General features: G+C 34.9%; 1 protein-coding gene across 1 annotated transcript in view; it reads left to right on the top strand.

The window, feature by feature from the left end:
- Positions 1 to 23,591, top strand: part of kalrna (kalirin RhoGEF kinase a) — a 322,593-nt gene that overhangs the window by 153,107 nt on the left and 145,895 nt on the right. Inside the window, 1 exon segment of the mRNA XM_067443216.1 lies at positions 268 to 390. Within this exon segment, the coding sequence (XP_067299317.1) occupies positions 268 to 390 (123 nt within the window).

Raw genomic sequence — 23,591 nt, 5'->3', positions numbered from 1 at the left:
ATGATGAAAAAGAGTCTTTGGATCACTATTGGACAGAAAACCGATGTTGATTGATCACTCTCCCTTCATATACCCATGAGAGTATGCGAGCAGTCGCAGGCACTGTGCATGTGGATGTGTGTGTTTTCCTAAATAACTGGCTTTCTATATGTCACATCAATTGAACGGAGAAGTGAAAACAGAAGCTCACTTGATAGGCTCTCTTTCATCTCTGTGTTGTGATGTTTTGTCCGTGCTCTGAATGGATTGTGTGTGTTTGTGTTGCAGGTGATTGACTGGATAGAGAATCATGGGGAGGCTTTTCTCAGTAAACACACGGGTGTGGGCAAATCCCTGCACAGGGCCCGAGCCCTCCAGAAACGCCACAACGACTTTGAGGAGGTGGCACAGGTGAGACAACCGCTGCATCCCATCAGATTCATCCAAAACAGATCTAGTCAAGGCAGTCATCCACAGCCAAAAGGACTAAACCACATCAATCTAATTTAAGCCACTTATTTTCAGATTGAATCATAGAGAGTTATACCCTGGACATCCTGTCACTTTGATTTATGACCCCCCAATAAAACAGTGTTTTATTGCCCTTAATGAGCATATCAGATGTTTTGACGTTTATGACCGGAAGTCCCAAACTTTTACAGCCATTTTATGAGAACAGGAAGGGAATCTGTTTACTTAGGGGTTCATGTGTTTTTATGAGAACAGGAAGGGAATCTGTTCACTTAGGTGGTTATATGTTTTTATGTGATCAGGAAGTAATGTGCTGGACTGTTTTGATCTTTGTCACTGTAGATTCAAGCTCTGATTTCAGGACTCTAGCTGGTTCAAGCACAGCAGATCCTTGGGGTTTTGAGCATTTTGTCTGTGAATGAGACAAATCGGTTTAAGAAAAGCAGTAATAAAACATTGAGGATGAAATAAGCTTAAATAATATTTTAATATAGTGTCAAGAGAGCATACATGTCCTTAAAAAGGTGATTGAACTCAGTTGATTTCCCAATTCCCCAAAACGTGCATATATAAGTTCACTTGGCGTGATGCTAACGTTGACTGTACTTAAACTATTAGGTTCACCAAACTTGGTGTTTATATACTTTACTTAAACTATTAAGTTCACCAAACTTGGTGTTTATATCCTTTACTTAAACTATTAAGTTCACCAAGGTCCGATATCAAAACGGTTTTCACAGGATGAATCTTGAGTTCGTAAGCTTTCGAATGATATATAGTTTGTCAACATTAGATCAGGATAAATATAGGATATAATTGTTTTAAACATGCAGTGGCAAATGGGGCCCACCGGTGGGCCAGTGACAGTTAACAGGTTAAACTATTAAGTTCACCAAACTTGGTGTTATATACTTTACTTAAACTATTAAGTTTGATTTACTTAACTTTTTATTTATTTTATTTTATTTTATTTTTTTATACATAACCAACGATTAATTCAATACCGTTAAGTTAAATCAGGTTAACATTCTTAATTTTGTACAAACCTATTAAGCTCAATTATTCTAATAAGATTAAATTATATTTTAATGTTAGGTTTAAGAGAGCATGCATGTCCTTACTAAGTCGATTGAACTCAAATAATTTAAGTAAACTTGTATATTTATACTTGTTCATGTTTCCCAAAACTTGTATATTTAAATTCACCAAAAAATTGGCATTTATATAACGTACTTAAATTAAGTTCACCAAACTATCTCTTTATATACTGTACTTAAACTATTTAGTTGGTTTTACTTCTAACTGGGTTATGTTGAAATTAATTAACATGGTTTGTTTCAGTAAACTTAAACTCCAGTAAGTTAAATCAGGTTAACATTCTTAATGTTATACAAAACTATTAAGTTCAATTATTCAAAAATGAATATCAAACAAAAACCAAAACAAGTAATCTGGTTTAATTTATTTTATTTTTTTAGTGAAATACAATTTTTGCAAATGAAATCTAACATTAAAACCTGTTACAAAATCGTATTGGCTAGCCAGGATATAGTCACATGCCCCAAAGTAGATGTTTTTATTATTAAAACAACTTTATTTGTTATTAGCAGGTCCTTACTCTAAGCGCATCCTCTACACTTCACCACGACGGTAACCTGCAAAACATTAACATAATACAACCTTTTAAATAACATAACAAAACATTAAAATCTCCATTTTCTCAGTGTGTTAAAAAATGTATAAATAACACAAAACTCACCAAACTCAGTCCCTCTGCTGTGCGTAATGAACAGCATCAGCATCTTTAGTATACTTACATATTTAACTCAACATGGAAATTAAACTGAAATTAGAAATTATTGAGAATTACAAAGTGCTTATTTTTGAATGTAATTTTTTTTTGCAAACATACCAACCAGAAAGGGGAAAAACCCACTTAACAGCATATTGAATGTCTTTATACACACTGCTGTAATGGAATTGAGTCACAACCACACTGTACAGCACTGTAAAGGTAGTATAGCAATATCCCAGCGTCAACTAATGCATTGCATAAATTGTGGATCTCTGGGCACTTTATTTAAATATTACACCTTTAGCTTGACAATTATGCTAATATAGTAAGCATTTAAATGCAATGATAACTATGTTTGACTGTTTAAGCTTTGTGGAGCCATACTGGGCTGAAATAAAACATACTGAACAACATATTCTATGTCTCTGATAAAAAAATTCCCAATACTAATGAAATAACAGTGACTTACACACTATACTGTAATGGCAATGTAACTCTGTTACAACCACAACAACCAGCCTACCTATGTCAATTGTACACTTAATTTAAACATGCGTTTATCCTTTATTAATGACTGCAAGTCTGCAACAATTTGTCTAGGCCAAAAAGCTGGTTTGCCAAAGACTGTAGCTTCGTTTCTAGGGCATTCTGCCCTATTGACATCAAGGCTACACACTGAGTTCTCAATCACACGGTCAGCAAATTTATGAAAATATTGTTATTGAAGTGAAGGGACAACATCCCTAACTGGCCTCAGAAATAGTTGAATGTTGTTTTGTTTTGTTTTCACACAGAAACGCCCGATTACACTATCTTTAAGTGTATTAACTATTATGTTACAAAATCAAATAAAGAATAATTTGCTCAGTTATCCTACCATCACAACCCTTCAATATTTTACTATAGCAACGTACCATTAGGATTTAAAAAAAAAAAAAAAAAAATCGCACCAACATAACTTTATATCTACAGATTTTTACTTACCGAGTTTAAGATGCACTCGATGGAAAAGCCCCGTACTAGTTTGAATTAGCCGCAGCAGCAGAGGAGGAGGCGACAAGACAGCCTTTTGCAAATATCCACCAATCAGTGCAATGGTTTTCTTGTCGCCAGGCAGAACGCCTTGCACGGCCAATCACATCAAAGGAAGGCCAGAGTGTCAGAAAGTGTATTTTGTTTTATGGGGAGTTGGCGCATATCAAACAATTAAAAGTTAGCCATATGTCCTCCTCTTTTATTATCATGTAATCAGAGCTAAAAAGCTTCCTTCCTTCCTTCCTTCCTTCCTTCCTTCCTTCCTTCCTTCCTTCCTTCCTTCCTTCCTTCCTTCCTTTCTGCCTTCCTTCCATCCTTCATGTATTCCTTCCTGTCTTTCTGTGAGGAAGGTTGTGATAGACCTATTCATTGTTTTCAGGGGAAATTACGTCTGTATTATATTGTAGGGCCAACACCTCTACACTGCCTGTACTTGTAAAAGATCAATTGGCTACGCGTTAGTCTCCCAGTCTTGAGTAAGCGGAAACTGTCTGTGACCCGTGCTGCAAAACTACAAAATAGTTTTCTACATCACTCAAAGCTATAGCAGCAGCACTTGACGTTCATTTAGAAAACAGCCCTTTAAATTCCACAATCTTTTACTGATTACTGTTTTAGAAAACACTTTTAGATTACATGACCACTCAGAAAATAAAAACTCTGTGTTTACAGAAAGAAATACATTTATTTTTAACCCTCTTGCATTTCTGTTTATAGTATCAATACCTAATTTGATGACTTGGAAATCAAAAGCCAATGTTTTGAGGAACAAATGCAATTTTCACCCATGCCTTTCTGTTTAGTTCTGTAAATATATACTGGACATACATAAGCCGTCACCTTTATTCCTGTAACATTTATATAATACAACTAGTTGAGCATATTCAATTTCTGCTCTAATGCCGCTCTAACATTTTTCAGCTCAAGTCAGTTCAGTCTGCGTTGATAACTGTAAAGTACATCAATTGGCCATGCATACTGCACTCACTGTATTTGTGTGCACATACATGTACACCATGCACTCAACAAACAAAAGACACAATAATGTTGTACATTTTCCACATCCCTGGGCTTTATCGTGTATTTGACTAATCATTTGAGGTTTATGTCTAGTCACAAAAACAATTTTACAAGAGTTTTGAATGAAGCGGTTGCATTTGTATGAAATGTTGACTTTTGTCTTTAGACAAAACTTTTGTTTTATTCTTTAATTTATTTAAAACAGCCTGGTAACTAATTTTGGTGTATTTTTCTCACCTGAAACAACATCTAGGCTACTCATACCAAACACATTTGGGCTATTTGACTATTTTTCTAGAAGGATTTACTCAAATAATAAATGCACCAGAATCACAATGGTTATGATTTATTCATATTTAGTCAGATTTCTTATGGCCATTTTGTCTGTTGGATTTTTTTTTTTTTTTTTTTTTGACAGATTCTTCTTTGAGAGCTATCAACATTATAGGAATAAATTAAGAAATCAAGTGATAGTCTTTCTATTTGACAGTGTTTGACTAAATTGATATTTCTTTTAGATTAAAGTTCCATCTGTATATGAAAAAACATTCAACAGCAATTGTGAAAGTATGTCAAATTTGGACTTCTTAGTACAATTGTACTAAGAAAAGGCCCTGGTGTACATCACACCAGTTGTAATAAACATTTTACAAAGCTATAATCATAATAAGCACAACATCAGTCTGATGTGACCATACATTAACACAATCAGAGCGTTGCGTGTTCACACAATATGCAGTCTGTTAAAACGATTCTAAAATGCGTTGTTTTTCTTTTCATTCAGGCTTATCCAATGCCAAAATCATGGATTCTTATCTACAAATGCTTAAACACAGTATGTCACAAATGAAGACCTAATGTTCCTTTCTTTTAATATAGTATAAAGCCTCTACTTCCGCAACATCCCCAGCAGCTCAAACTTGTTGAACAATATATATAAAAGAAAGACTGAAACAACGAATAAGCATTTCAAGTAGTAGATCTCTGAAATATTTGATACTTATTTAAAATAAATATTTTAACATATTTTTATTTTATTGTTTTTACTTGCTTTTGCAACTGGAGAACTGTAACCTTGAGAAACGTCCAAAATGTTCATTATGTGCAGCCTTATTTGCATCATGCGCATCTCATATTAAAACAACAGAGAGGATAATGAAGGTCATAATCATATGAGGAATGTTTTGAAAAATATGTTACATTTAGAAATTTCAGAATTTGTATTCCACGTTTTTGATGGTTTAAAAGGCTTTCCAAATGAATTGATACTGAGATTAAGCTATCCATGCATATAACTGTTCATTTAGAGTTCTGCAATGCGTTTAATATTGAACAGGGCTGTTTATCATAGCTTCAAGCTCCTTAAACCTTTAAAGTGATTATAGGATTCTGTAATTTATTTATAACAGCAACATTTAATTATATACCAGCGCTGCATAAAACAAGTAAAATGTATTTAAAAGATCAAATGATTTTACGTAATTATATTAATTACATCAGATTTGTAAGTAAAATTACTCAATATACAAAAAAATTATAAAACAAAAACTGAAACAACATGGAATATTTTATCTTGTAAAACGTGTGTGGTGTTGGAAATCATTGTTGATTTTCTTGGACATACATTAAATTGGGTTACTGTTTCTTTAAATATTTAAGAACATATTTCTTTAAATTTTAGAAGAAAATGAGCTGAATCTTTTATAGCTTTAAAAAGTTGAAAATTGCTTAACTTATTTTGACGAGTTAAAGCAGTGTAAAACATATGATGTCATAACATATTGATCATATAATTTGTTACAGTGTACACTCGAGAAGAGTAGTTAGATCAGGGCAATGGGAGAAGGGGGTGGTAATGTGTGCATTATTGGCCACGCGGCAAACATCTAAAAGTGAACGAGTCATTGAACACATTCGACAAAATTGTAGAATGGCTTACAGTAATACTCACATTGTCTACATGTATACGGACTATGTGTTCTGTCTGCAGTTTTTCATAATGCCATCAATTGTTAGTATTTTGCTAGAGTTTTGACAGGATGATTACATTTTGAATCGGGTTTGCTGTGTTTTAATTACATTGGTTACATTTAGTTTTTAACAAAATATGCAAATATGACTTTGGACAGAGGCTTAACTATGATGTATAATTGTGTTGCGGTGTTAAGAGTTTAGAAAAGGTACTTTAAAGGGTTAGTTCCCCCAAAAAATCAAGATTCTGTCACACCCCGCAAGACTTCCGTTCATCTTCGGAACACAAATTAAGATATTTTTGTTGAAATCCGATGGCTCAGAATTGTTTGTATGAAAATTTGTGTATGAGAATTGTCTTGTTATGAAATGATAACTGATAACTTGAAAAATGATAACTTCTCTCTGGTGACATATGTAGGGCTTTTGCATACGGATACTTCCGTCACATCGTGACTTTAAAGTTCGTTTTTGCTATCATCCCTTTGTCCAATCTGTAGTTACATTTTCAAAAAGCACTATACACAATAAACACAACTTTTGTCTGTTGTTACCATACATGCTGTTTTACACAATATGCAGTCGGTTAAAATTAATCAAAAATGCCTGCATTTTTCTTTTCATACGAGATCTCGTATGAAAATCATGGATTCTCATTTACAAATGCTTAAAGACAGTATGTCACAAATAAAGACCTAATGGTCCAATCAGCTTTGCTAAATAATAAATTACATAATAGTTTTTTATGACTTCCTGGCGACAACCCATCACAACAGGGGGTGAGGGCGTCCCCAATCTGTCGATCCTGATAAACTCTACAGTGCTCACTCAGTTCTTGCTTTGCAAACTGGGGTTTCCTAACTCTACTAACGAAACAGTACTGGATTTGACATCCGCTTCAACGCAAAGACTGCTGTACAACAACTCATTGATCAAAAAGTTGAAGGCCTCGAGTCAGAGCATTGTACGGTTGTCGTGCGGACCCTCAAAGCCAGCTTTAGCATACCTGTTTGTCTGAGCCTGACATCTCTTCTGCGACGCACACTTTGGGGGATTGACCCTAACTTATGCCAGGACAAAAGGACTCTTATGCCAGGAGCTATTATAGTCTTTCTGGACTGGAAGAACGTTTTTACCGTGCACAAATTTGAGTTCTGAAGAAGAAGACATCTTCAACGCTACATATTTCTGGAATGGCTACACAGAAGCTGATGGAGAGCGACTGCCTGCTGAGTTCTGACGATGCCGTGCACAAGCAACCTGAGGAGTGCGAATGTGCCATTGGGAACGAGTGTCATGTAAAAGCTATGTTAGGCGGCATGTTTAAAGATTATTTTAGAGGCCAGATGGTCCGCTTGATGCGTAAAATCATCGACGATGCATGTGATTCAAATGATGATTGTGCTGGGGATCCCATACGTGTGAAAAATCTAAAAAATGAAATGGATGTCGTAAGAGATCTGAAAAATTCATGGCCTGACGTTACAAGTTTGTTTATTTACACCAAAGAGCCTATCTCGGAGATCCTCAGAACAGTTCTGAATGTGTTGGCTGATTGTAGCGATGAGTTAGGAGTTACTGAGGTTCTTTGTATGTATACATTTGTAACAGATCTGTGTGTGTCACTGATGTCAAAAAATGAGAAAACCGACATTGATGAAATAGTGGAAACGCTGGTCAACTATACCCTAGAGCAAAACATGATAGTGTGCAGAGATTTTCTTTTCTGGCTAGATCACCTCTAATGTCATTATTAATGTATTACTTTATGTATGTAATGCAATACACTTCTTCAATACTTCAATTAATGATTGTATATACAACAATACATTGTTGAAATAAATAAATATATGTAAATCACTTGTTGAATCATTTGTTATTTTATGGACATGTCTACAAACAGTAATACACGGCTTGCAACTCTGATACTTTAGGAGGTAAATAACAATAGTACAATAATCTTAAATGCTTTCAAGCACTGCAAGCTATTTCAGAGATTTGCTACTTAAAAACGCTTACTGATTGTTTCTGTCTTCTTTTATACACAACAGACAAAAGTTGTGTTTATTGTGTATAGTGCTTTTTGAAAATGTAACTACAGATTGGACAAAGGGATGATAGCAAAAACGAACTTTAAAGTCACGATGTGACGGAAGTATCCGTATGCAAAAGCCCTACATATGTCACCAGAGAGAAGTTATCATTTTTCAAGTTATCAGTTATCATTTCATAACAAGACAATTCTCATACACAAATTTTCATACAAACAATTCTGAGCCATCGGATTTCAACAAAAATATCTTAATTTGTGTTCCGAAGATGAACGGAAGTCTTGCGGGGTGTGACAGAATCTTGATTTTTGGGGGGAACTAACCCTTTAAAGTACCTTTTCTAAACTCTTAACACCGCAACACAATTATACATCATAGTTAAGCCTCTGTCCAAAGTCATATTTGCATATTTTGTTAAAAACTAAATGTAACCAATGTAATTAAAACACAGCAAACCCGATTCAAAATGTAATCATCCTGTCAAAACTCTAGCAAAATACTAACAATTGATGGCATTATGAAAAACTGCAGACAGAACACATAGTCCGTATACATGTAGACAATGTGAGTATTACTGTAAGCCATTCTACAATTTTGTCGAATGTGTTCAATGACTCGTTCACTTTTAGATGTTTGCCGCGTGGCCAATAATGCACACATTACCACCCCCTTCTCCCATTGCCCTGATCTAACTACTCTTCTCGAGTGTACACTGTAACAAATTATATGATCAATATGTTATGACATCATATGTTTTACACTGCTTTAACTCGTCAAAATAAGTTAAGCAATTTTCAACTTTTTAAAGCTATAAAAGATTCAGCTCATTTTCTTCTAAAATTTAAAGAAATATGTTCTTAAATATTTAAAGAAACAGTAACCCAATTTAATGTATGTCCAAGAAAATCAACAATGATTTCCAACACCACACACGTTTTACAAGATAAAATATTCCATGTTGTTTCAGTTTTTGTTTTATAATTTTTTTGTATATTGAGTAATTTTACTTACAAATCTGATGTAATTAATATAATTACGTAAAATCATTTGATCTTTTAAATACATTTTACTTGTTTTATGCAGCGCTGGTATATAATTAAATGTTGCTGTTATAAATAAATTACAGAATCCTATAATCACTTTAAAGGTTTAAGGAGCTTGAAGCTATGATAAACAGCCCTGTTCAATATTAAACGCATTGCAGAACTCTAAATGAACAGTTATATGCATGGATAGCTTAATCTCAGTATCAATTCATTTGGAAAGCCTTTTAAACCATCAAAAACGTGGAATACAAATTCTGAAATTTCTAAATGTAACATATTTTTCAAAACATTCCTCATATGATTATGACCTTCATTATCCTCTCTGTTGTTTTAATATGAGATGCGCATGATGCAAATAAGGCTGCACATAATGAACATTTTGGACGTTTCTCAAGGTTACAGTTCTCCAGTTGCAAAAGCAAGTAAAAACAATAAAATAAAAATATGTTAAAATATTTATTTTAAATAAGTATCAAATATTTCAGAGATCTACTACTTGAAATGCTTATTCGTTGTTTCAGTCTTTCTTTTATATATATTGTTCAACAAGTTTGAGCTGCTGGGGATGTTGCGGAAGTAGAGGCTTTATACTATATTAAAAGAAAGGAACATTAGGTCTTCATTTGTGACATACTGTGTTTAAGCATTTGTAGATAAGAATCCATGATTTTGGCATTGGATAAGCCTGAATGAAAAGAAAAACAACGCATTTTAGAATCGTTTTAACAGACTGCATATTGTGTGAACACGCAACGCTCTGATTGTGTTAATGTATGGTCACATCAGACTGATGTTGTGCTTATTATGATTATAGCTTTGTAAAATGTTTATTACAACTGGTGTGATGTACACCAGGGCCTTTTCTTAGTACAATTGTACTAAGAAGTCCAAATTTGACATACTTTCACAATTGCTGTTGAATGTTTTTTCATATACAGATGGAACTTTAATCTAAAAGAAATATCAATTTAGTCAAACACTGTCAAATAGAAAGACTATCACTTGATTTCTTAATTTATTCCTATAATGTTGATAGCTCTCAAAGAAGAATCTGTCAAAAAAAAAAAAAAAAAAAAAATCCAACAGACAAAATGGCCATAAGAAATCTGACTAAATATGAATAAATCATAACCATTGTGATTCTGGTGCATTTATTATTTGAGTAAATCCTTCTAGAAAAATAGTCAAATAGCCCAAATGTGTTTGGTATGAGTAGCCTAGATGTTGTTTCAGGTGAGAAAAATACACCAAAATTAGTTACCAGGCTGTTTTAAATAAATTAAAGAATAAAACAAAAGTTTTGTCTAAAGACAAAAGTCAACATTTCATACAAATGCAACCGCTTCATTCAAAACTCTTGTAAAATTGTTTTTGTGACTAGACATAAACCTCAAATGATTAGTCAAATACACGATAAAGCCCAGGGATGTGGAAAATGTACAACATTATTGTGTCTTTTGTTTGTTGAGTGCATGGTGTACATGTATGTGCACACAAATACAGTGAGTGCAGTATGCATGGCCAATTGATGTACTTTACAGTTATCAACGCAGACTGAACTGACTTGAGCTGAAAAATGTTAGAGCGGCATTAGAGCAGAAATTGAATATGCTCAACTAGTTGTATTATATAAATGTTACAGGAATAAAGGTGACGGCTTATGTATGTCCAGTATATATTTACAGAACTAAACAGAAAGGCATGGGTGAAAATTGCATTTGTTCCTCAAAACATTGGCTTTTGATTTCCAAGTCATCAAATTAGGTATTGATACTATAAACAGAAATGCAAGAGGGTTAAAAATAAATGTATTTCTTTCTGTAAACACAGAGTTTTTATTTTCTGAGTGGTCATGTAATCTAAAAGTGTTTTCTAAAACAGTAATCAGTAAAAGATTGTGGAATTTAAAGGGCTGTTTTCTAAATGAACGTCAAGTGCTGCTGCTATAGCTTTGAGTGATGTAGAAAACTATTTTGTAGTTTTGCAGCACGGGTCACAGACAGTTTCCGCTTACTCAAGACTGGGAGACTAACGCGTAGCCAATTGATCTTTTACAAGTACAGGCAGTGTAGAGGTGTTGGCCCTACAATATAATACAGACGTAATTTCCCCTGAAAACAATGAATAGGTCTATCACAACCTTCCTCACAGAAAGACAGGAAGGAATACATGAAGGATGGAAGGAAGGCAGAAAGGAAGGAAGGAAGGAAGGAAGGAAGGAAGGAAGGAAGGAAGGAAGGAAGGAAGGAAGGAAGCTTTTTAGCTCTGATTACATGATAATAAAAGAGGAGGACATATGGCTAACTTTTAATTGTTTGATATGCGCCAACTCCCCATAAAACAAAATACACTTTCTGACACTCTGGCCTTCCTTTGATGTGATTGGCCGTGCAAGGCGTTCTGCCTGGCGACAAGAAAACCATTGCACTGATTGGTGGATATTTGCAAAAGGCTGTCTTGTCGCCTCCTCCTCTGCTGCTGCGGCTAATTCAAACTAGTACGGGGCTTTTCCATCGAGTGCATCTTAAACTCGGTAAGTAAAAATCTGTAGATATAAAGTTATGTTGGTGCGATTTTTTTTTTTTTTTTTTTAAATCCTAATGGTACGTTGCTATAGTAAAATATTGAAGGGTTGTGATGGTAGGATAACTGAGCAAATTATTCTTTATTTGATTTTGTAACATAATAGTTAATACACTTAAAGATAGTGTAATCGGGCGTTTCTGTGTGAAAACAAAACAAAACAACATTCAACTATTTCTGAGGCCAGTTAGGGATGTTGTCCCTTCACTTCAATAACAATATTTTCATAAATTTGCTGACCGTGTGATTGAGAACTCAGTGTGTAGCCTTGATGTCAATAGGGCAGAATGCCCTAGAAACGAAGCTACAGTCTTTGGCAAACCAGCTTTTTGGCCTAGACAAATTGTTGCAGACTTGCAGTCATTAATAAAGGATAAACGCATGTTTAAATTAAGTGTACAATTGACATAGGTAGGCTGGTTGTTGTGGTTGTAACAGAGTTACATTGCCATTACAGTATAGTGTGTAAGTCACTGTTATTTCATTAGTATTGGGAATTTTTTTATCAGAGACATAGAATATGTTGTTCAGTATGTTTTATTTCAGCCCAGTATGGCTCCACAAAGCTTAAACAGTCAAACATAGTTATCATTGCATTTAAATGCTTACTATATTAGCATAATTGTCAAGCTAAAGGTGTAATATTTAAATAAAGTGCCCAGAGATCCACAATTTATGCAATGCATTAGTTGACGCTGGGATATTGCTATACTACCTTTACAGTGCTGTACAGTGTGGTTGTGACTCAATTCCATTACAGCAGTGTGTATAAAGACATTCAATATGCTGTTAAGTGGGTTTTTCCCCTTTCTGGTTGGTATGTTTGCAAAAAAAAATTACATTCAAAAATAAGCACTTTGTAATTCTCAATAATTTCTAATTTCAGTTTAATTTCCATGTTGAGTTAAATATGTAAGTATACTAAAGATGCTGATGCTGTTCATTACGCACAGCAGAGGGACTGAGTTTGGTGAGTTTTGTGTTATTTATACATTTTTTAACACACTGAGAAAATGGAGATTTTAATGTTTTGTTATGTTATTTAAAAGGTTGTATTATGTTAATGTTTTGCAGGTTACCGTCGTGGTGAAGTGTAGAGGATGCGCTTAGAGTAAGGACCTGCTAATAACAAATAAAGTTGTTTTAATAATAAAAACATCTACTTTGGGGCATGTGACTATATCCTGGCTAGCCAATACGATTTTGTAACAGGTTTTAATGTTAGATTTCATTTGCAAAAATTGTATTTCACTAAAAAAATAAAATAAATTAAACCAGATTACTTGTTTTGGTTTTTGTTTGATATTCATTTTTGAATAATTGAACTTAATAGTTTTGTATAACATTAAGAATGTTAACCTGATTTAACTTACTGGAGTTTAAGTTTACTGAAACAAACCATGTTAATTAATTTCAACATAACCCAGTTAGAAGTAAAACCAACTAAATAGTTTAAGTACAGTATATAAAGAGATAGTTTGGTGAACTTAATTTAAGTACGTTATATAAATGCCAATTTTTTGGTGAATTTAAATATACAAGTTTTGGGAAACATGAACAAGTATAAATATACAAGTTTACTTAAATTATTTGAGTTCAATCGACTTAGTAAGGACATGCATGCTCTCTTAAACCTAACATTAAAATATAATTTAATCTTATTAGAATAATTGAGCTTAATAGGTTTGTACAAAATTAAGAATGTTAACCTGATTTAACTTAACGGTATTGAATTAATCGTTGGTTATGTATAAAAAAATAAAATAAAATAAAATAAATAAAAAGTTAAGTAAATCAAACTTAATAGTTTAAGTAAAGTATATAACACCAAGTTTGGTGAACTTAATAGTTTAACCTGTTAACTGTCACTGGCCCACCGGTGGGCCCCATTTGCCACTGCATGTTTAAAACAATTATATCCTATATTTATCCTGATCTAATGTTGACAAACTATATATCATTCGAAAGCTTACGAACTCAAGATTCATCCTGTGAAAACCGTTTTGATATCGGACCTTGGGTTACCATAGTAACGGTGCCCTAAATTATTCCAGCGGGCTCCTCCCCAAGTGGCGTCGTCATGTTTCATATTTATTTAACTACTTTATAATAAAACCCTTTTCTAATCTTGACAAAACACATATCGTCGGAAAGGTCTGAGTCTCACGGTTATATATCTGCAAACTGGCGGAACCTGTTGATGTAAAAAGTTAAGTAAATCAAACTTAATAGTTTAAGTAAAGTATATAAACACCAAGTTTGGTGAACTTAATAGTTTAAGTAAAGTATATAAACACCAAGTTTGGTGAACTTAATAGTTTAAGTAAAGTATATAAACACCAAGTTTGGTGAACTTAATAGTTTAAGTAAAGTATATAAACACCAAGTTTGGTGATCTTAATAGTTTAAGTAAAGTATATAAACACCAAGTTTGGTGATCTTAATAGTTTAAGTAAAGTATATAAACACCAAGTTTGGTGATCTTAATAGTTTAAGTAAAGTATATAAACACCAAGTTTGGTGAACCTAATAGTTTAAGTTAAGGATATAAACACCAAGTTTGGTGATCTTAATAGTTTAAGTAAAGTATATAAACACCAAGTTTGGTGATCTTAATAGTTTAAGTAAAGTATATAAACACCAAGTTTGGTGAACTTAATAGTTTAAGTAAAGGATATAAACACCAAGTTTGGTGAACTTAATAGTTTAAGTAAAGGATATAAACACCAAGTTTGGTGAACTTAATAGTTTAAGTAAAGTATATAAACACCAAGTTTGGTGAACCTAATAGTTTAAGTACAGTCAACGTTAGCATCACGCCAAGTGAACTTATATATGCACGTTTTGGGGAATTGGGAAATCAACTGAGTTCAATCACCTTTTTAAGGACATGTATGCTCTCTTGACACTATATTAAAATATTATTTAAGCTTATTTCATCCTCAATGTTTTATTACTGCTTTTCTTAAACCGATTTGTCTCATTCACAGACAAAATGCTCAAAACCCCAAGGATCTGCTGTGCTTGAACCAGCTAGAGTCCTGAAATCAGAGCTTGAATCTACAGTGACAAAGATCAAAACAGTCCAGCACATTACTTCCTGATCACATAAAAACATATAACCACCTAAGTGAACAGATTCCCTTCCTGTTCTCATAAAAACACATGAACCCCTAAGTAAACAGATTCCCTTCCTGTTCTCATAAAATGGCTGTAAAAGTTTGGGACTTCCGGTCATAAACGTCAAAACATCTGATATGCTCATTAAGGGCAATAAAACACTGTTTTATTGGGGGGTCATAAATCAAAGTGACAGGATGTCCAGGGTATAACTCTCTAATCATTCACTTATATCCATCCAAAAACATCCAATTAAACAGTTTCTCAGACAATGTGTGCAATTCGCAGGTCTTAGTACATAGCAGCACATCCAATAAACAAGGCTTAATTTAAATTTACTGTAATTTTTAAGGTTTATTTTTGAGTTTTCACGTTCCAGTGTGATGCAACATAAATACTACCCTTGCACCGCCAGGCTTTTTATCATTAGTAGGAAGTCTGGTTGACACTGCAGTTTATTCTAGCCCAGTGGTTCCCAAAGTGTGGTGTGTGAGGTGACAGAGTTCATACGCAAACAATATGCTGATTTTTGTTGTTCATTTAATTCTGCCCCACATTAAAGTAACATTAAAAGTGATTTTGTATTTCTAACAGGTAAAATGCCACCTCTAGTTTAAAAACTTGAAAATGGTAGTGCCATAAAAGGTCACATGCATGACAGCCAATCAATCATCTTGTAAGGTCAAAACTGACTGCATCCACACAAGCGTTTGAGCCTAGAATACACATGGGACGTGTCCTTCACACTTTTAATAAAACATCAATTTGTCCCCCGCACTTTTCTCTGGCAAGTGTGTTCACATAAAGGTTTTCATGGGCCAATGTGAATAAATTGAAATTCAATGAGACAAGACAGTCTATGCATTTATTCTTATCCAAAACAAGGTGATATGAACATTATGGTGCGATAAACACTCATGTAATGTCTGTTTCATTCATACTGGAAGCCGGAGGGCGCTCTCGAGCAGAAAGTCCACAAGTGATTAATTTCCACTGCAGGAACTAGGGATTTTGTTCCTGTTCGCGCAGTATTTTGATTTGTTGAGCATTTTATTTAAACCAGCATTTTTTTAGTGTCATGAAACCCCACTGTTTTAGCCTGGTCATTCACATCTCAGAGTTGGTCTGAATCCGAAATCGCCCCCTATATACCCTCAAATAGGGCAATATTCAGCCTTGGAAAAAGTCTCAAGAAATGGGCGTGTACAGCTGTGGAAAACTGGGAGTGTAGAGGGGGGGAAGAGGGTTGACAACAACCAATAAAACACAGACCTACAACCAGTGTTGTGCAAGTTACTTCCAAACTGTAATATATTATAGATTACTTATTACTGCTATTTAAAAGTAATTCATTACATTACAATATTACTGTCTCAGAATTGTAATGCGTTACATTACTCCTGTATTACTTTTGAGTTACTTTCACCAAAATAACTTCAGAAGTAGCTCTTAACATTCTAAAATGTAGGCAGAGAGCATTTTACATCCAGTAGAAGGCGATATGATGAAGAATAATGACATGGGCCATCCAGGCTAACAATAGAGAATTGGCAAAAAAGTGAATGCTCAAGACAATGCAAGAAATCATGACGATCCAACTCTGTTATAAGTATTATTTTAGAGGTAAAGTGATTATCTGGCAAAATCTGGGAATAGCTTCTGTTCATAGACACAACAGAACGGTGTAAACTCTAAGTTATGACAATATGCGCATTTGTTCTTTTCTTATTGTTGCGACATAGTTGCGAGATAGTTATTTCGGTTTTAGAAAAAGGTTGTATTTGACTGCATTTGCATTTGACTAGCCTACGTTCTTGTCCTTATCTCTGATAAACTAAGCAATGCGCATCCATCTCGCGAATGTACAGTAGGGATGAGACGGTGGGGACATTTTCCCACCGGTTAATCAAAGTGCGATGACATCACCGGTATCTGGGCTTTTAAATCACTATTCTATTTAACCGAAAGGAACATGCGCACTCCGCTTGGTCATTAATAACGGGAGCGGATGCAAGCGAGTGCTTTCAAGAATTCCTATAAAAGTTAAGCTTCCATATGAACTGAAAACGCGCCAGTGCGCGCTCACCGTGAATGACAGCTCGTTAGTAAATGCGCGCTCTGTGCGGCCAAGCAGGTTTTTAGTTTCGGTTTAAAATTAGCCTATTATTCTTAATGAAATACACAACACAATGACAAACCCCCTTTAATAGGCGCTTTTACATTTCACTTTGAAACCAAATCTTCCGCGATCATCTGTCAGCTAAAGATCACATGTTCGGCTCATGCTTATAGCAGACACCTTCGGTTTTTATTTGAACAGTCTGTTCTCTAACTGAACTAAATGACTGTATTACTATAAAAAAATCTAAACGACGGTGTCATGGTGTGCAGTAGTCTTATTCTGTCATCTTCACCCAAGTGCTGTTTATAGGCATTAGCCTAGTTTGGCTCAGCAGCGCGCGCCTTGTCTCTCGTCCGTTCTTCGACGCGCTTGTCGTTGTGCTCTTTGAAACGACAGAGCCTTTAAACCTTCTTTAGCCACTTTTCCACTGGCCAGCACGAGCACAGAGGCTGAAATCATGCCTGCGGTACTTCTGTAAAATCCGCAATAAACACGTACGCCTTCACTGGACAATATCACGCAATGTCCAAATGTACACCAGCAAGAGGGAGATGAATTGAAGTACTGAATTAAAGGAAAATGAAGTAAATCGCTATACAAAAATATATCAGAAGCTGTCATTTAGTATTTAATTACTAACCTGGACACCACACGCGGCTATTGAATGACCACGAACAGGTAATAACTTGCATTTTTCATGCGTTAATGTATCGCGCCTTTTTTTCCTTTTCCTTTTTTGTTTTATTGTATTGGGGGGGGGGGGGGGGGGGTGTAACGCAAACGTTACTGGAAATGTACCGAGTAAAATATTACTGAAAATTGATTAGTAATGCCTTACACTACTGCGTTACAGCAAAAAGTAATAAGTTACTGTAATGTATTACTTTTGTAATGCATTACTCCAACACTGCCTACAACACACATGTATATTAAAAGATGACCATGGAGAGAAAAAAACATTGTTGATACAACCTGATACATCATGTCATCGTGTTCAAGATCAGATGTACGGGTGTATCTGTGTTCTTATATGCATATATATATATATATATATATATATATATATATATATATATATATATATATATATATATATATATATATATATATATTTAAAGGAACTGTATGTAAGAAATGTATTTCCATTAATCATATAAATGGAATCATTCAAATAAAATGGCCCTGATACTGACAACAGTAGTCCAGCCAGAAAATGGTAATTTAAAAGTTATTGTTGCAGTCCTCAACTGATGTTGATGTTGATATGTTGTGTTTGGCCTGAAGCTCCACCCTCCACCTATCGGACCAATCACAACATCAGTAGCGTTTCGGCATCCGGGTCGCCAGATCTGCTCTAGTTACCACAGCTGCAGCTACAATGTTCCTGCTGATCCTGCAGCCAATCTGGCAACCTCGAGTCAGGGAGGAGGAGGGAGGGGATAGTAATTTGAAAGTGGCTGCAGTACCAGCTTTGGCCACAAGTTTACATACACTTCCTTTAATTTGAAGAAGACGTGATTAAATATGTGCGCATTAACAGTTCTGGTCCATGTTTAGAGCACTAGAAGTATATGGAATATGTCCATAAAAACTTGAAAACTGTAAAACTTGCTCCAGTCTGTATCTAATCTATATGATCCACGTGGTGAGCGTTGTTAAACTCATCACAGCGTTCCGCGCAGAAACCGCTCTCTCGTTGACGTACTGGAGCATTGTGTTTGAATTCTCCACTGTATACAGCGCAGTGATTGGGTTAAAAAAGTTCATTCTCATAATAAATGCAGAGAACAAGTTGACGAAGAATCGTGCCGGCAGCCAGTCACGCACATTTCCAAAGCACGCTTCTACCTCAGAGTCAGTGACGTTGCCTTGACTTTGCTTTTCAACCCAGAAGAACAAATTTGCTTTAAAAAAAAAAAAAACTAAAATAATAAATTAATTACAATAAAGTTGCGTGCAGTCCTATGTCACTGGACTAATTTGCTTAATCTTCACAGTACTTTAGACTACGATGACCACGAGAAACAACATGTCTGAGGGGAAAAAAGTTCCTGGGACAAATTGTTCTGGGTAGTTTCGGTGGAAACACGGTTTTAGATGTTCAAAGTCACCATTATGGTGATCAGTGTTTGCTTTAGTTGTGCTCTTGACCCTTGATTTTTTAACATTATCATATATTTGATACTCACATTTTAACATTATTAAAAGATGTATTGATAATTAAGTAAACGCACAGTGCTTCAGTCCAGTAAGTGTTCATCGTGAAATAAAAAAGGCATGTGGTTGATTGTGCGCAACAGGTTTTTCAGCAAAGTTTTAATCATGTTGATAATGTAGAGGCGTTAGAAATTGGATTTATAAGTAGTCTTTCTAAAAGGTTAATTATCTCAAACAAAAACCTCTTTCTAAGATCCATGAACCTGGTAAACTTTGCATAATTGAGTTACAAGTTATTACTCATTGTACTAACAAGACTTTGTTTTAATGTGGCCTGATAAAATAAAACTTCCAGATGCTGCAGGTTAAGACAGCTCTTGCCATTGCTTGTACAAGCTCTAAATGGCCAGTGGCTGTGCCTGATGAGCCTGAGACAATTAAAATCGAATGTCACAATGTTTTTATGCCAAATGCTGTTGACAGTCATGGCTTATTAGAACAAAAACTCAGATTTAAATGGAAGAAATGTGATTTTTTTGCTTATCATGGGGGGCCTAGTTTGGTCACAGTCTAACAGTACAATTAGAATCAGACCCTGACACATGTAGGACTGAAACTTGTGCCTCCCACATCTGCTGTGACTTCCTGCCATGCAAATAAAAACATTTCTATCAGGAGCATTTCCTATACTGCACAAATCTCAAACAGACCCCGAAAGCCACAAGGAGACAATCCTCTAGATAATTACAGGACGATTTTTTTGTTGACAGTCCTTTTAGAGACATTTAATCAAATTGTGTAATAAAGATGTCAACAAATGCAGTGGTGGTAGCGCAGCAAACACAAACGCTTCAGAGAGAACGGGCTAATGTAAATGTTTTCATCCCACTAGAGCTCCATCAAATGAGCTTCACAGATGGTTTTCTTTACTGGTGGGGCAATGAGTTCAGATATTTGCTTTGACTATAAAGCAATTTCAATGCCTCAGTGTTGTAATTCATCCTATGTACTCATAAGTAGCAACTTGAGGTTTAAAAAAATGAGGGTAAAAGTGTGAAAAATCACAGATTTTTGTTGCTGTTGGAAAATCATCTCAGGAGAGAGCTGTGTGGTAATATTGGTATTTTTTTTGGGGGGGGGGGGGGATTGGCAGCGAGATGTGTCTTTTCAGGCTGTTTCTGCATTACGCACACGACAAAAGCCAATTAAACATGATTGAATGCTGATTTTATTAGAAATCTGCCCCATTAGATATGCCTTGCTTATACGGTATTATTGTAAAAAGAAAGGACTTAACTACTGTACTGTATATGTTGACATTCGTCTTATTGATGGCTATTACTGCAATATAATGGAATGCAGGTTCTGATATATTAGGGGCATTCTTGTGTATATTTTTAGACCATTCATAATATTAGTCAAGCTTTGTGCCACTAAAAACAGCCATAATTCAATTTTATTGGATCTCGTTGACCCATAAAAAAATTGAATTCTGTTTTTGCTGCTGTAACATTAAGACTTCTGTATATAAATAACTTCTGCTATGATGGGATAACCTCTGTGGGAACCTCTGTTGTGCAACATTTGGGTTCCCAAAGTCAATATCCCATTAATATTCCTCATGATGGCATTGGTTTTTCAGCAGTTCACGACAGACTTATGAGCTCTGACATAAAGTGGGGATGTACTACTGTTCAAAGGTTTGTGGTCATGTTTTTTTTTTAAGATATTAATACTTGTACTATGCAATTATGCATTAAATTAATCAACAAGAATACTAAAATAATGGATATACAAAGAATTAGGCAATATTACTGTTTAACTGTATTTTTGAGATGTTTTTCAGAAAGAAATATTGTAAACATTTCACTGACTTCAAACCTTTGAACTGTAGTGTCTGCTTCTGTAGGAGCCTGTAGGAGTGGAATTGTATTGTATGTTTGCCGAATTACAAGTGAAAATAATATAATTTCTTATTTTTTTTAACCATCCCTCCAGAACAAACTAGCAATGTTCTGGCAATCACTTACAACTCAGTAGCATGACAATGAGTATTCCAGGGGTATGTGCCATTTCATTTTTTTTAGTTTTTAGTAAATTCCCACTTTTTGTCATCTTAAATAGGATCAAGTCTTGCTGAACTAAAATTAGTTGAACAACATTGCGCAGTATTAATCTGACAGCACAAAGACGAGACAAAGATCACTGTACACTAAACCCCGACTCTCTCATCCACATAATTCCCCTGAGACGAATAATCCATAATAGACCGGATGACAGATCGCCAGTCTCAGTGTCAGGAGAAGGGCCTGAGACAATCTGACTCCGTCTAAATAAGCGCAAGGGATTTGTTTTGGCTCAGCCATTATTGGTATCCATGAGACATATGCAGCTTTTGTTATTCTGACATCTGCTTATCAGACATATGATATCCCAGAACAGACTGACGAAGATGAATATATGAGCAAACACCTCTAAAACTTTCAGGCCACTTTCTAATGGATTCATGTGTCATTTGTCTTAGATGTACGGTCAAACCAGGAATGCAGCATAGGTATATGATAGATTTTTAGTGCTGCTAACTACTTTGCAGCAATATGTCACTCATAATCAAAGGCTTGATAATGTTCGTGTTTTTCGTTTCCTTTAAATTCCAAATGCAAGAGATTATGGGTGATGAGAGGTCAAAGTGAGCATGCTCAGCAGCCTGTTAGTTTGACCCACCTCTCCAAACATGACAAGAAAGGTCAACTGTTGTTTGTTCGCATCTTCTAAGCATCCATTCAGCCTATAATTTCTATCGTTTCGTGGTGAAACGGTAACACAACGAGACCTGTTCGGCTCAACTGCGGAAAAGTCTAAACACATCTCCAGCCAGGATATGGTTCTAATTATTATTCTTTTATCTTTATTATATTTACTGACGACTGTCTATTCACACTGTTTTAATCTCTCATTTCTTTAATCAAATTTCTCACTTCGAGTCAACTTTGATATTGTATTAAATGGCCTTCTTAAAGATCTTTATTTTTCAAAAGTAGCCTTTGGATTGGAAAGGGAATCGGGATGCCTTTGTCCATATAAAGAATTTACTGGACCGTCAAGTTTTATGACTTTATGAGTCTCACTTGTGGACTTTCTAAAGAGTGTTTAGTGTTCCATAATGCTCACCTAGCATAATTTTGGGTAAAAATGGAAAAAATATCACTTCTCTCTATAGAAATTTGAGGTAAACATATGAGAATCCATCAATATTTCTCCAAATACATACATACATATATCTCATGGTGATCAGAAAACAGGCGCTCCCTTACGAAAATTAATCATGGTTTTAATACAAATAAAACAAAAAAAAACCATTATTGTAGTTAAACCATGGTAACATTACGTGCATCCCGTCACCGTTTATCTGCCCTGTCAATCATCGTCAGATTCGTCACAGTTCAAATCCTCCACATTCAGTTTAATCTTCTACCGTATCGGAGAGAAATGTAGCCGCTCGTTGATTTGCCACTTGTGGATCTTTAATGCAGAGACTCTCCTCATGTGTTTGCAGTTTAAATATAATGATGCATTTAAAAGTTAATGGCCAAACGTGTCATTACAAAAGTTCACAATTCTGCTGCTGCAGGTGAAATATAATGTGGACAACACTGAATAAATATATTTTTGTCAGGTTAAATACTGATAGTTGGTCACTCAAACCCCTTTATCTAAACTTCTCTACTTAACCCCCAGACTCGCACATCCGCCATGTTTGTAGTTTTTTAACGTTTTTTTATCCACGTTTGTAGTTCTAATCGAATCCCCGTCCACCTCGCAGTGGGTTGTGGGTAATATCAGCCGTTAGAGTGCCCATCGATCCATACTTCGAATTCGGACCGGAAATAGTAAACCATCCGGGAATCTTTGGAATACTCTTTTCAACATACTACGATTTGGGACATACTAATTCTATTTTCGAATACTATTTAGGATGGATAGTATGCGAATTGGGACGCAGGGATGGTTTTGCTACTCTAAACATAGTTTTACCGTGGTATTTGTGGTAAAACTATGGTTATATAAATGGTAATTAATTTGCCAAAAAAACATGGTTACTACGCTTTTACTATAGTAAAACCATTATTTTTTTCATAAGGGCTGATCCGTTTATTAATAATGTCTCCTAGATTGTTAAGACAAATGGCTGAGCAGCTTATTGATTGAAAAGATGAAAATAGTATAAAGCTCATTGTTAC

Source organism: Pseudorasbora parva, chromosome 5, assembly GCF_024679245.1.
Source record: "Pseudorasbora parva isolate DD20220531a chromosome 5, ASM2467924v1, whole genome shotgun sequence".
In the NCBI taxonomy this organism is placed as follows: Eukaryota; Metazoa; Chordata; class Actinopteri; order Cypriniformes; family Gobionidae; genus Pseudorasbora; species Pseudorasbora parva.
This window is presented reverse-complemented; position numbering and strand designations above follow the sequence as displayed.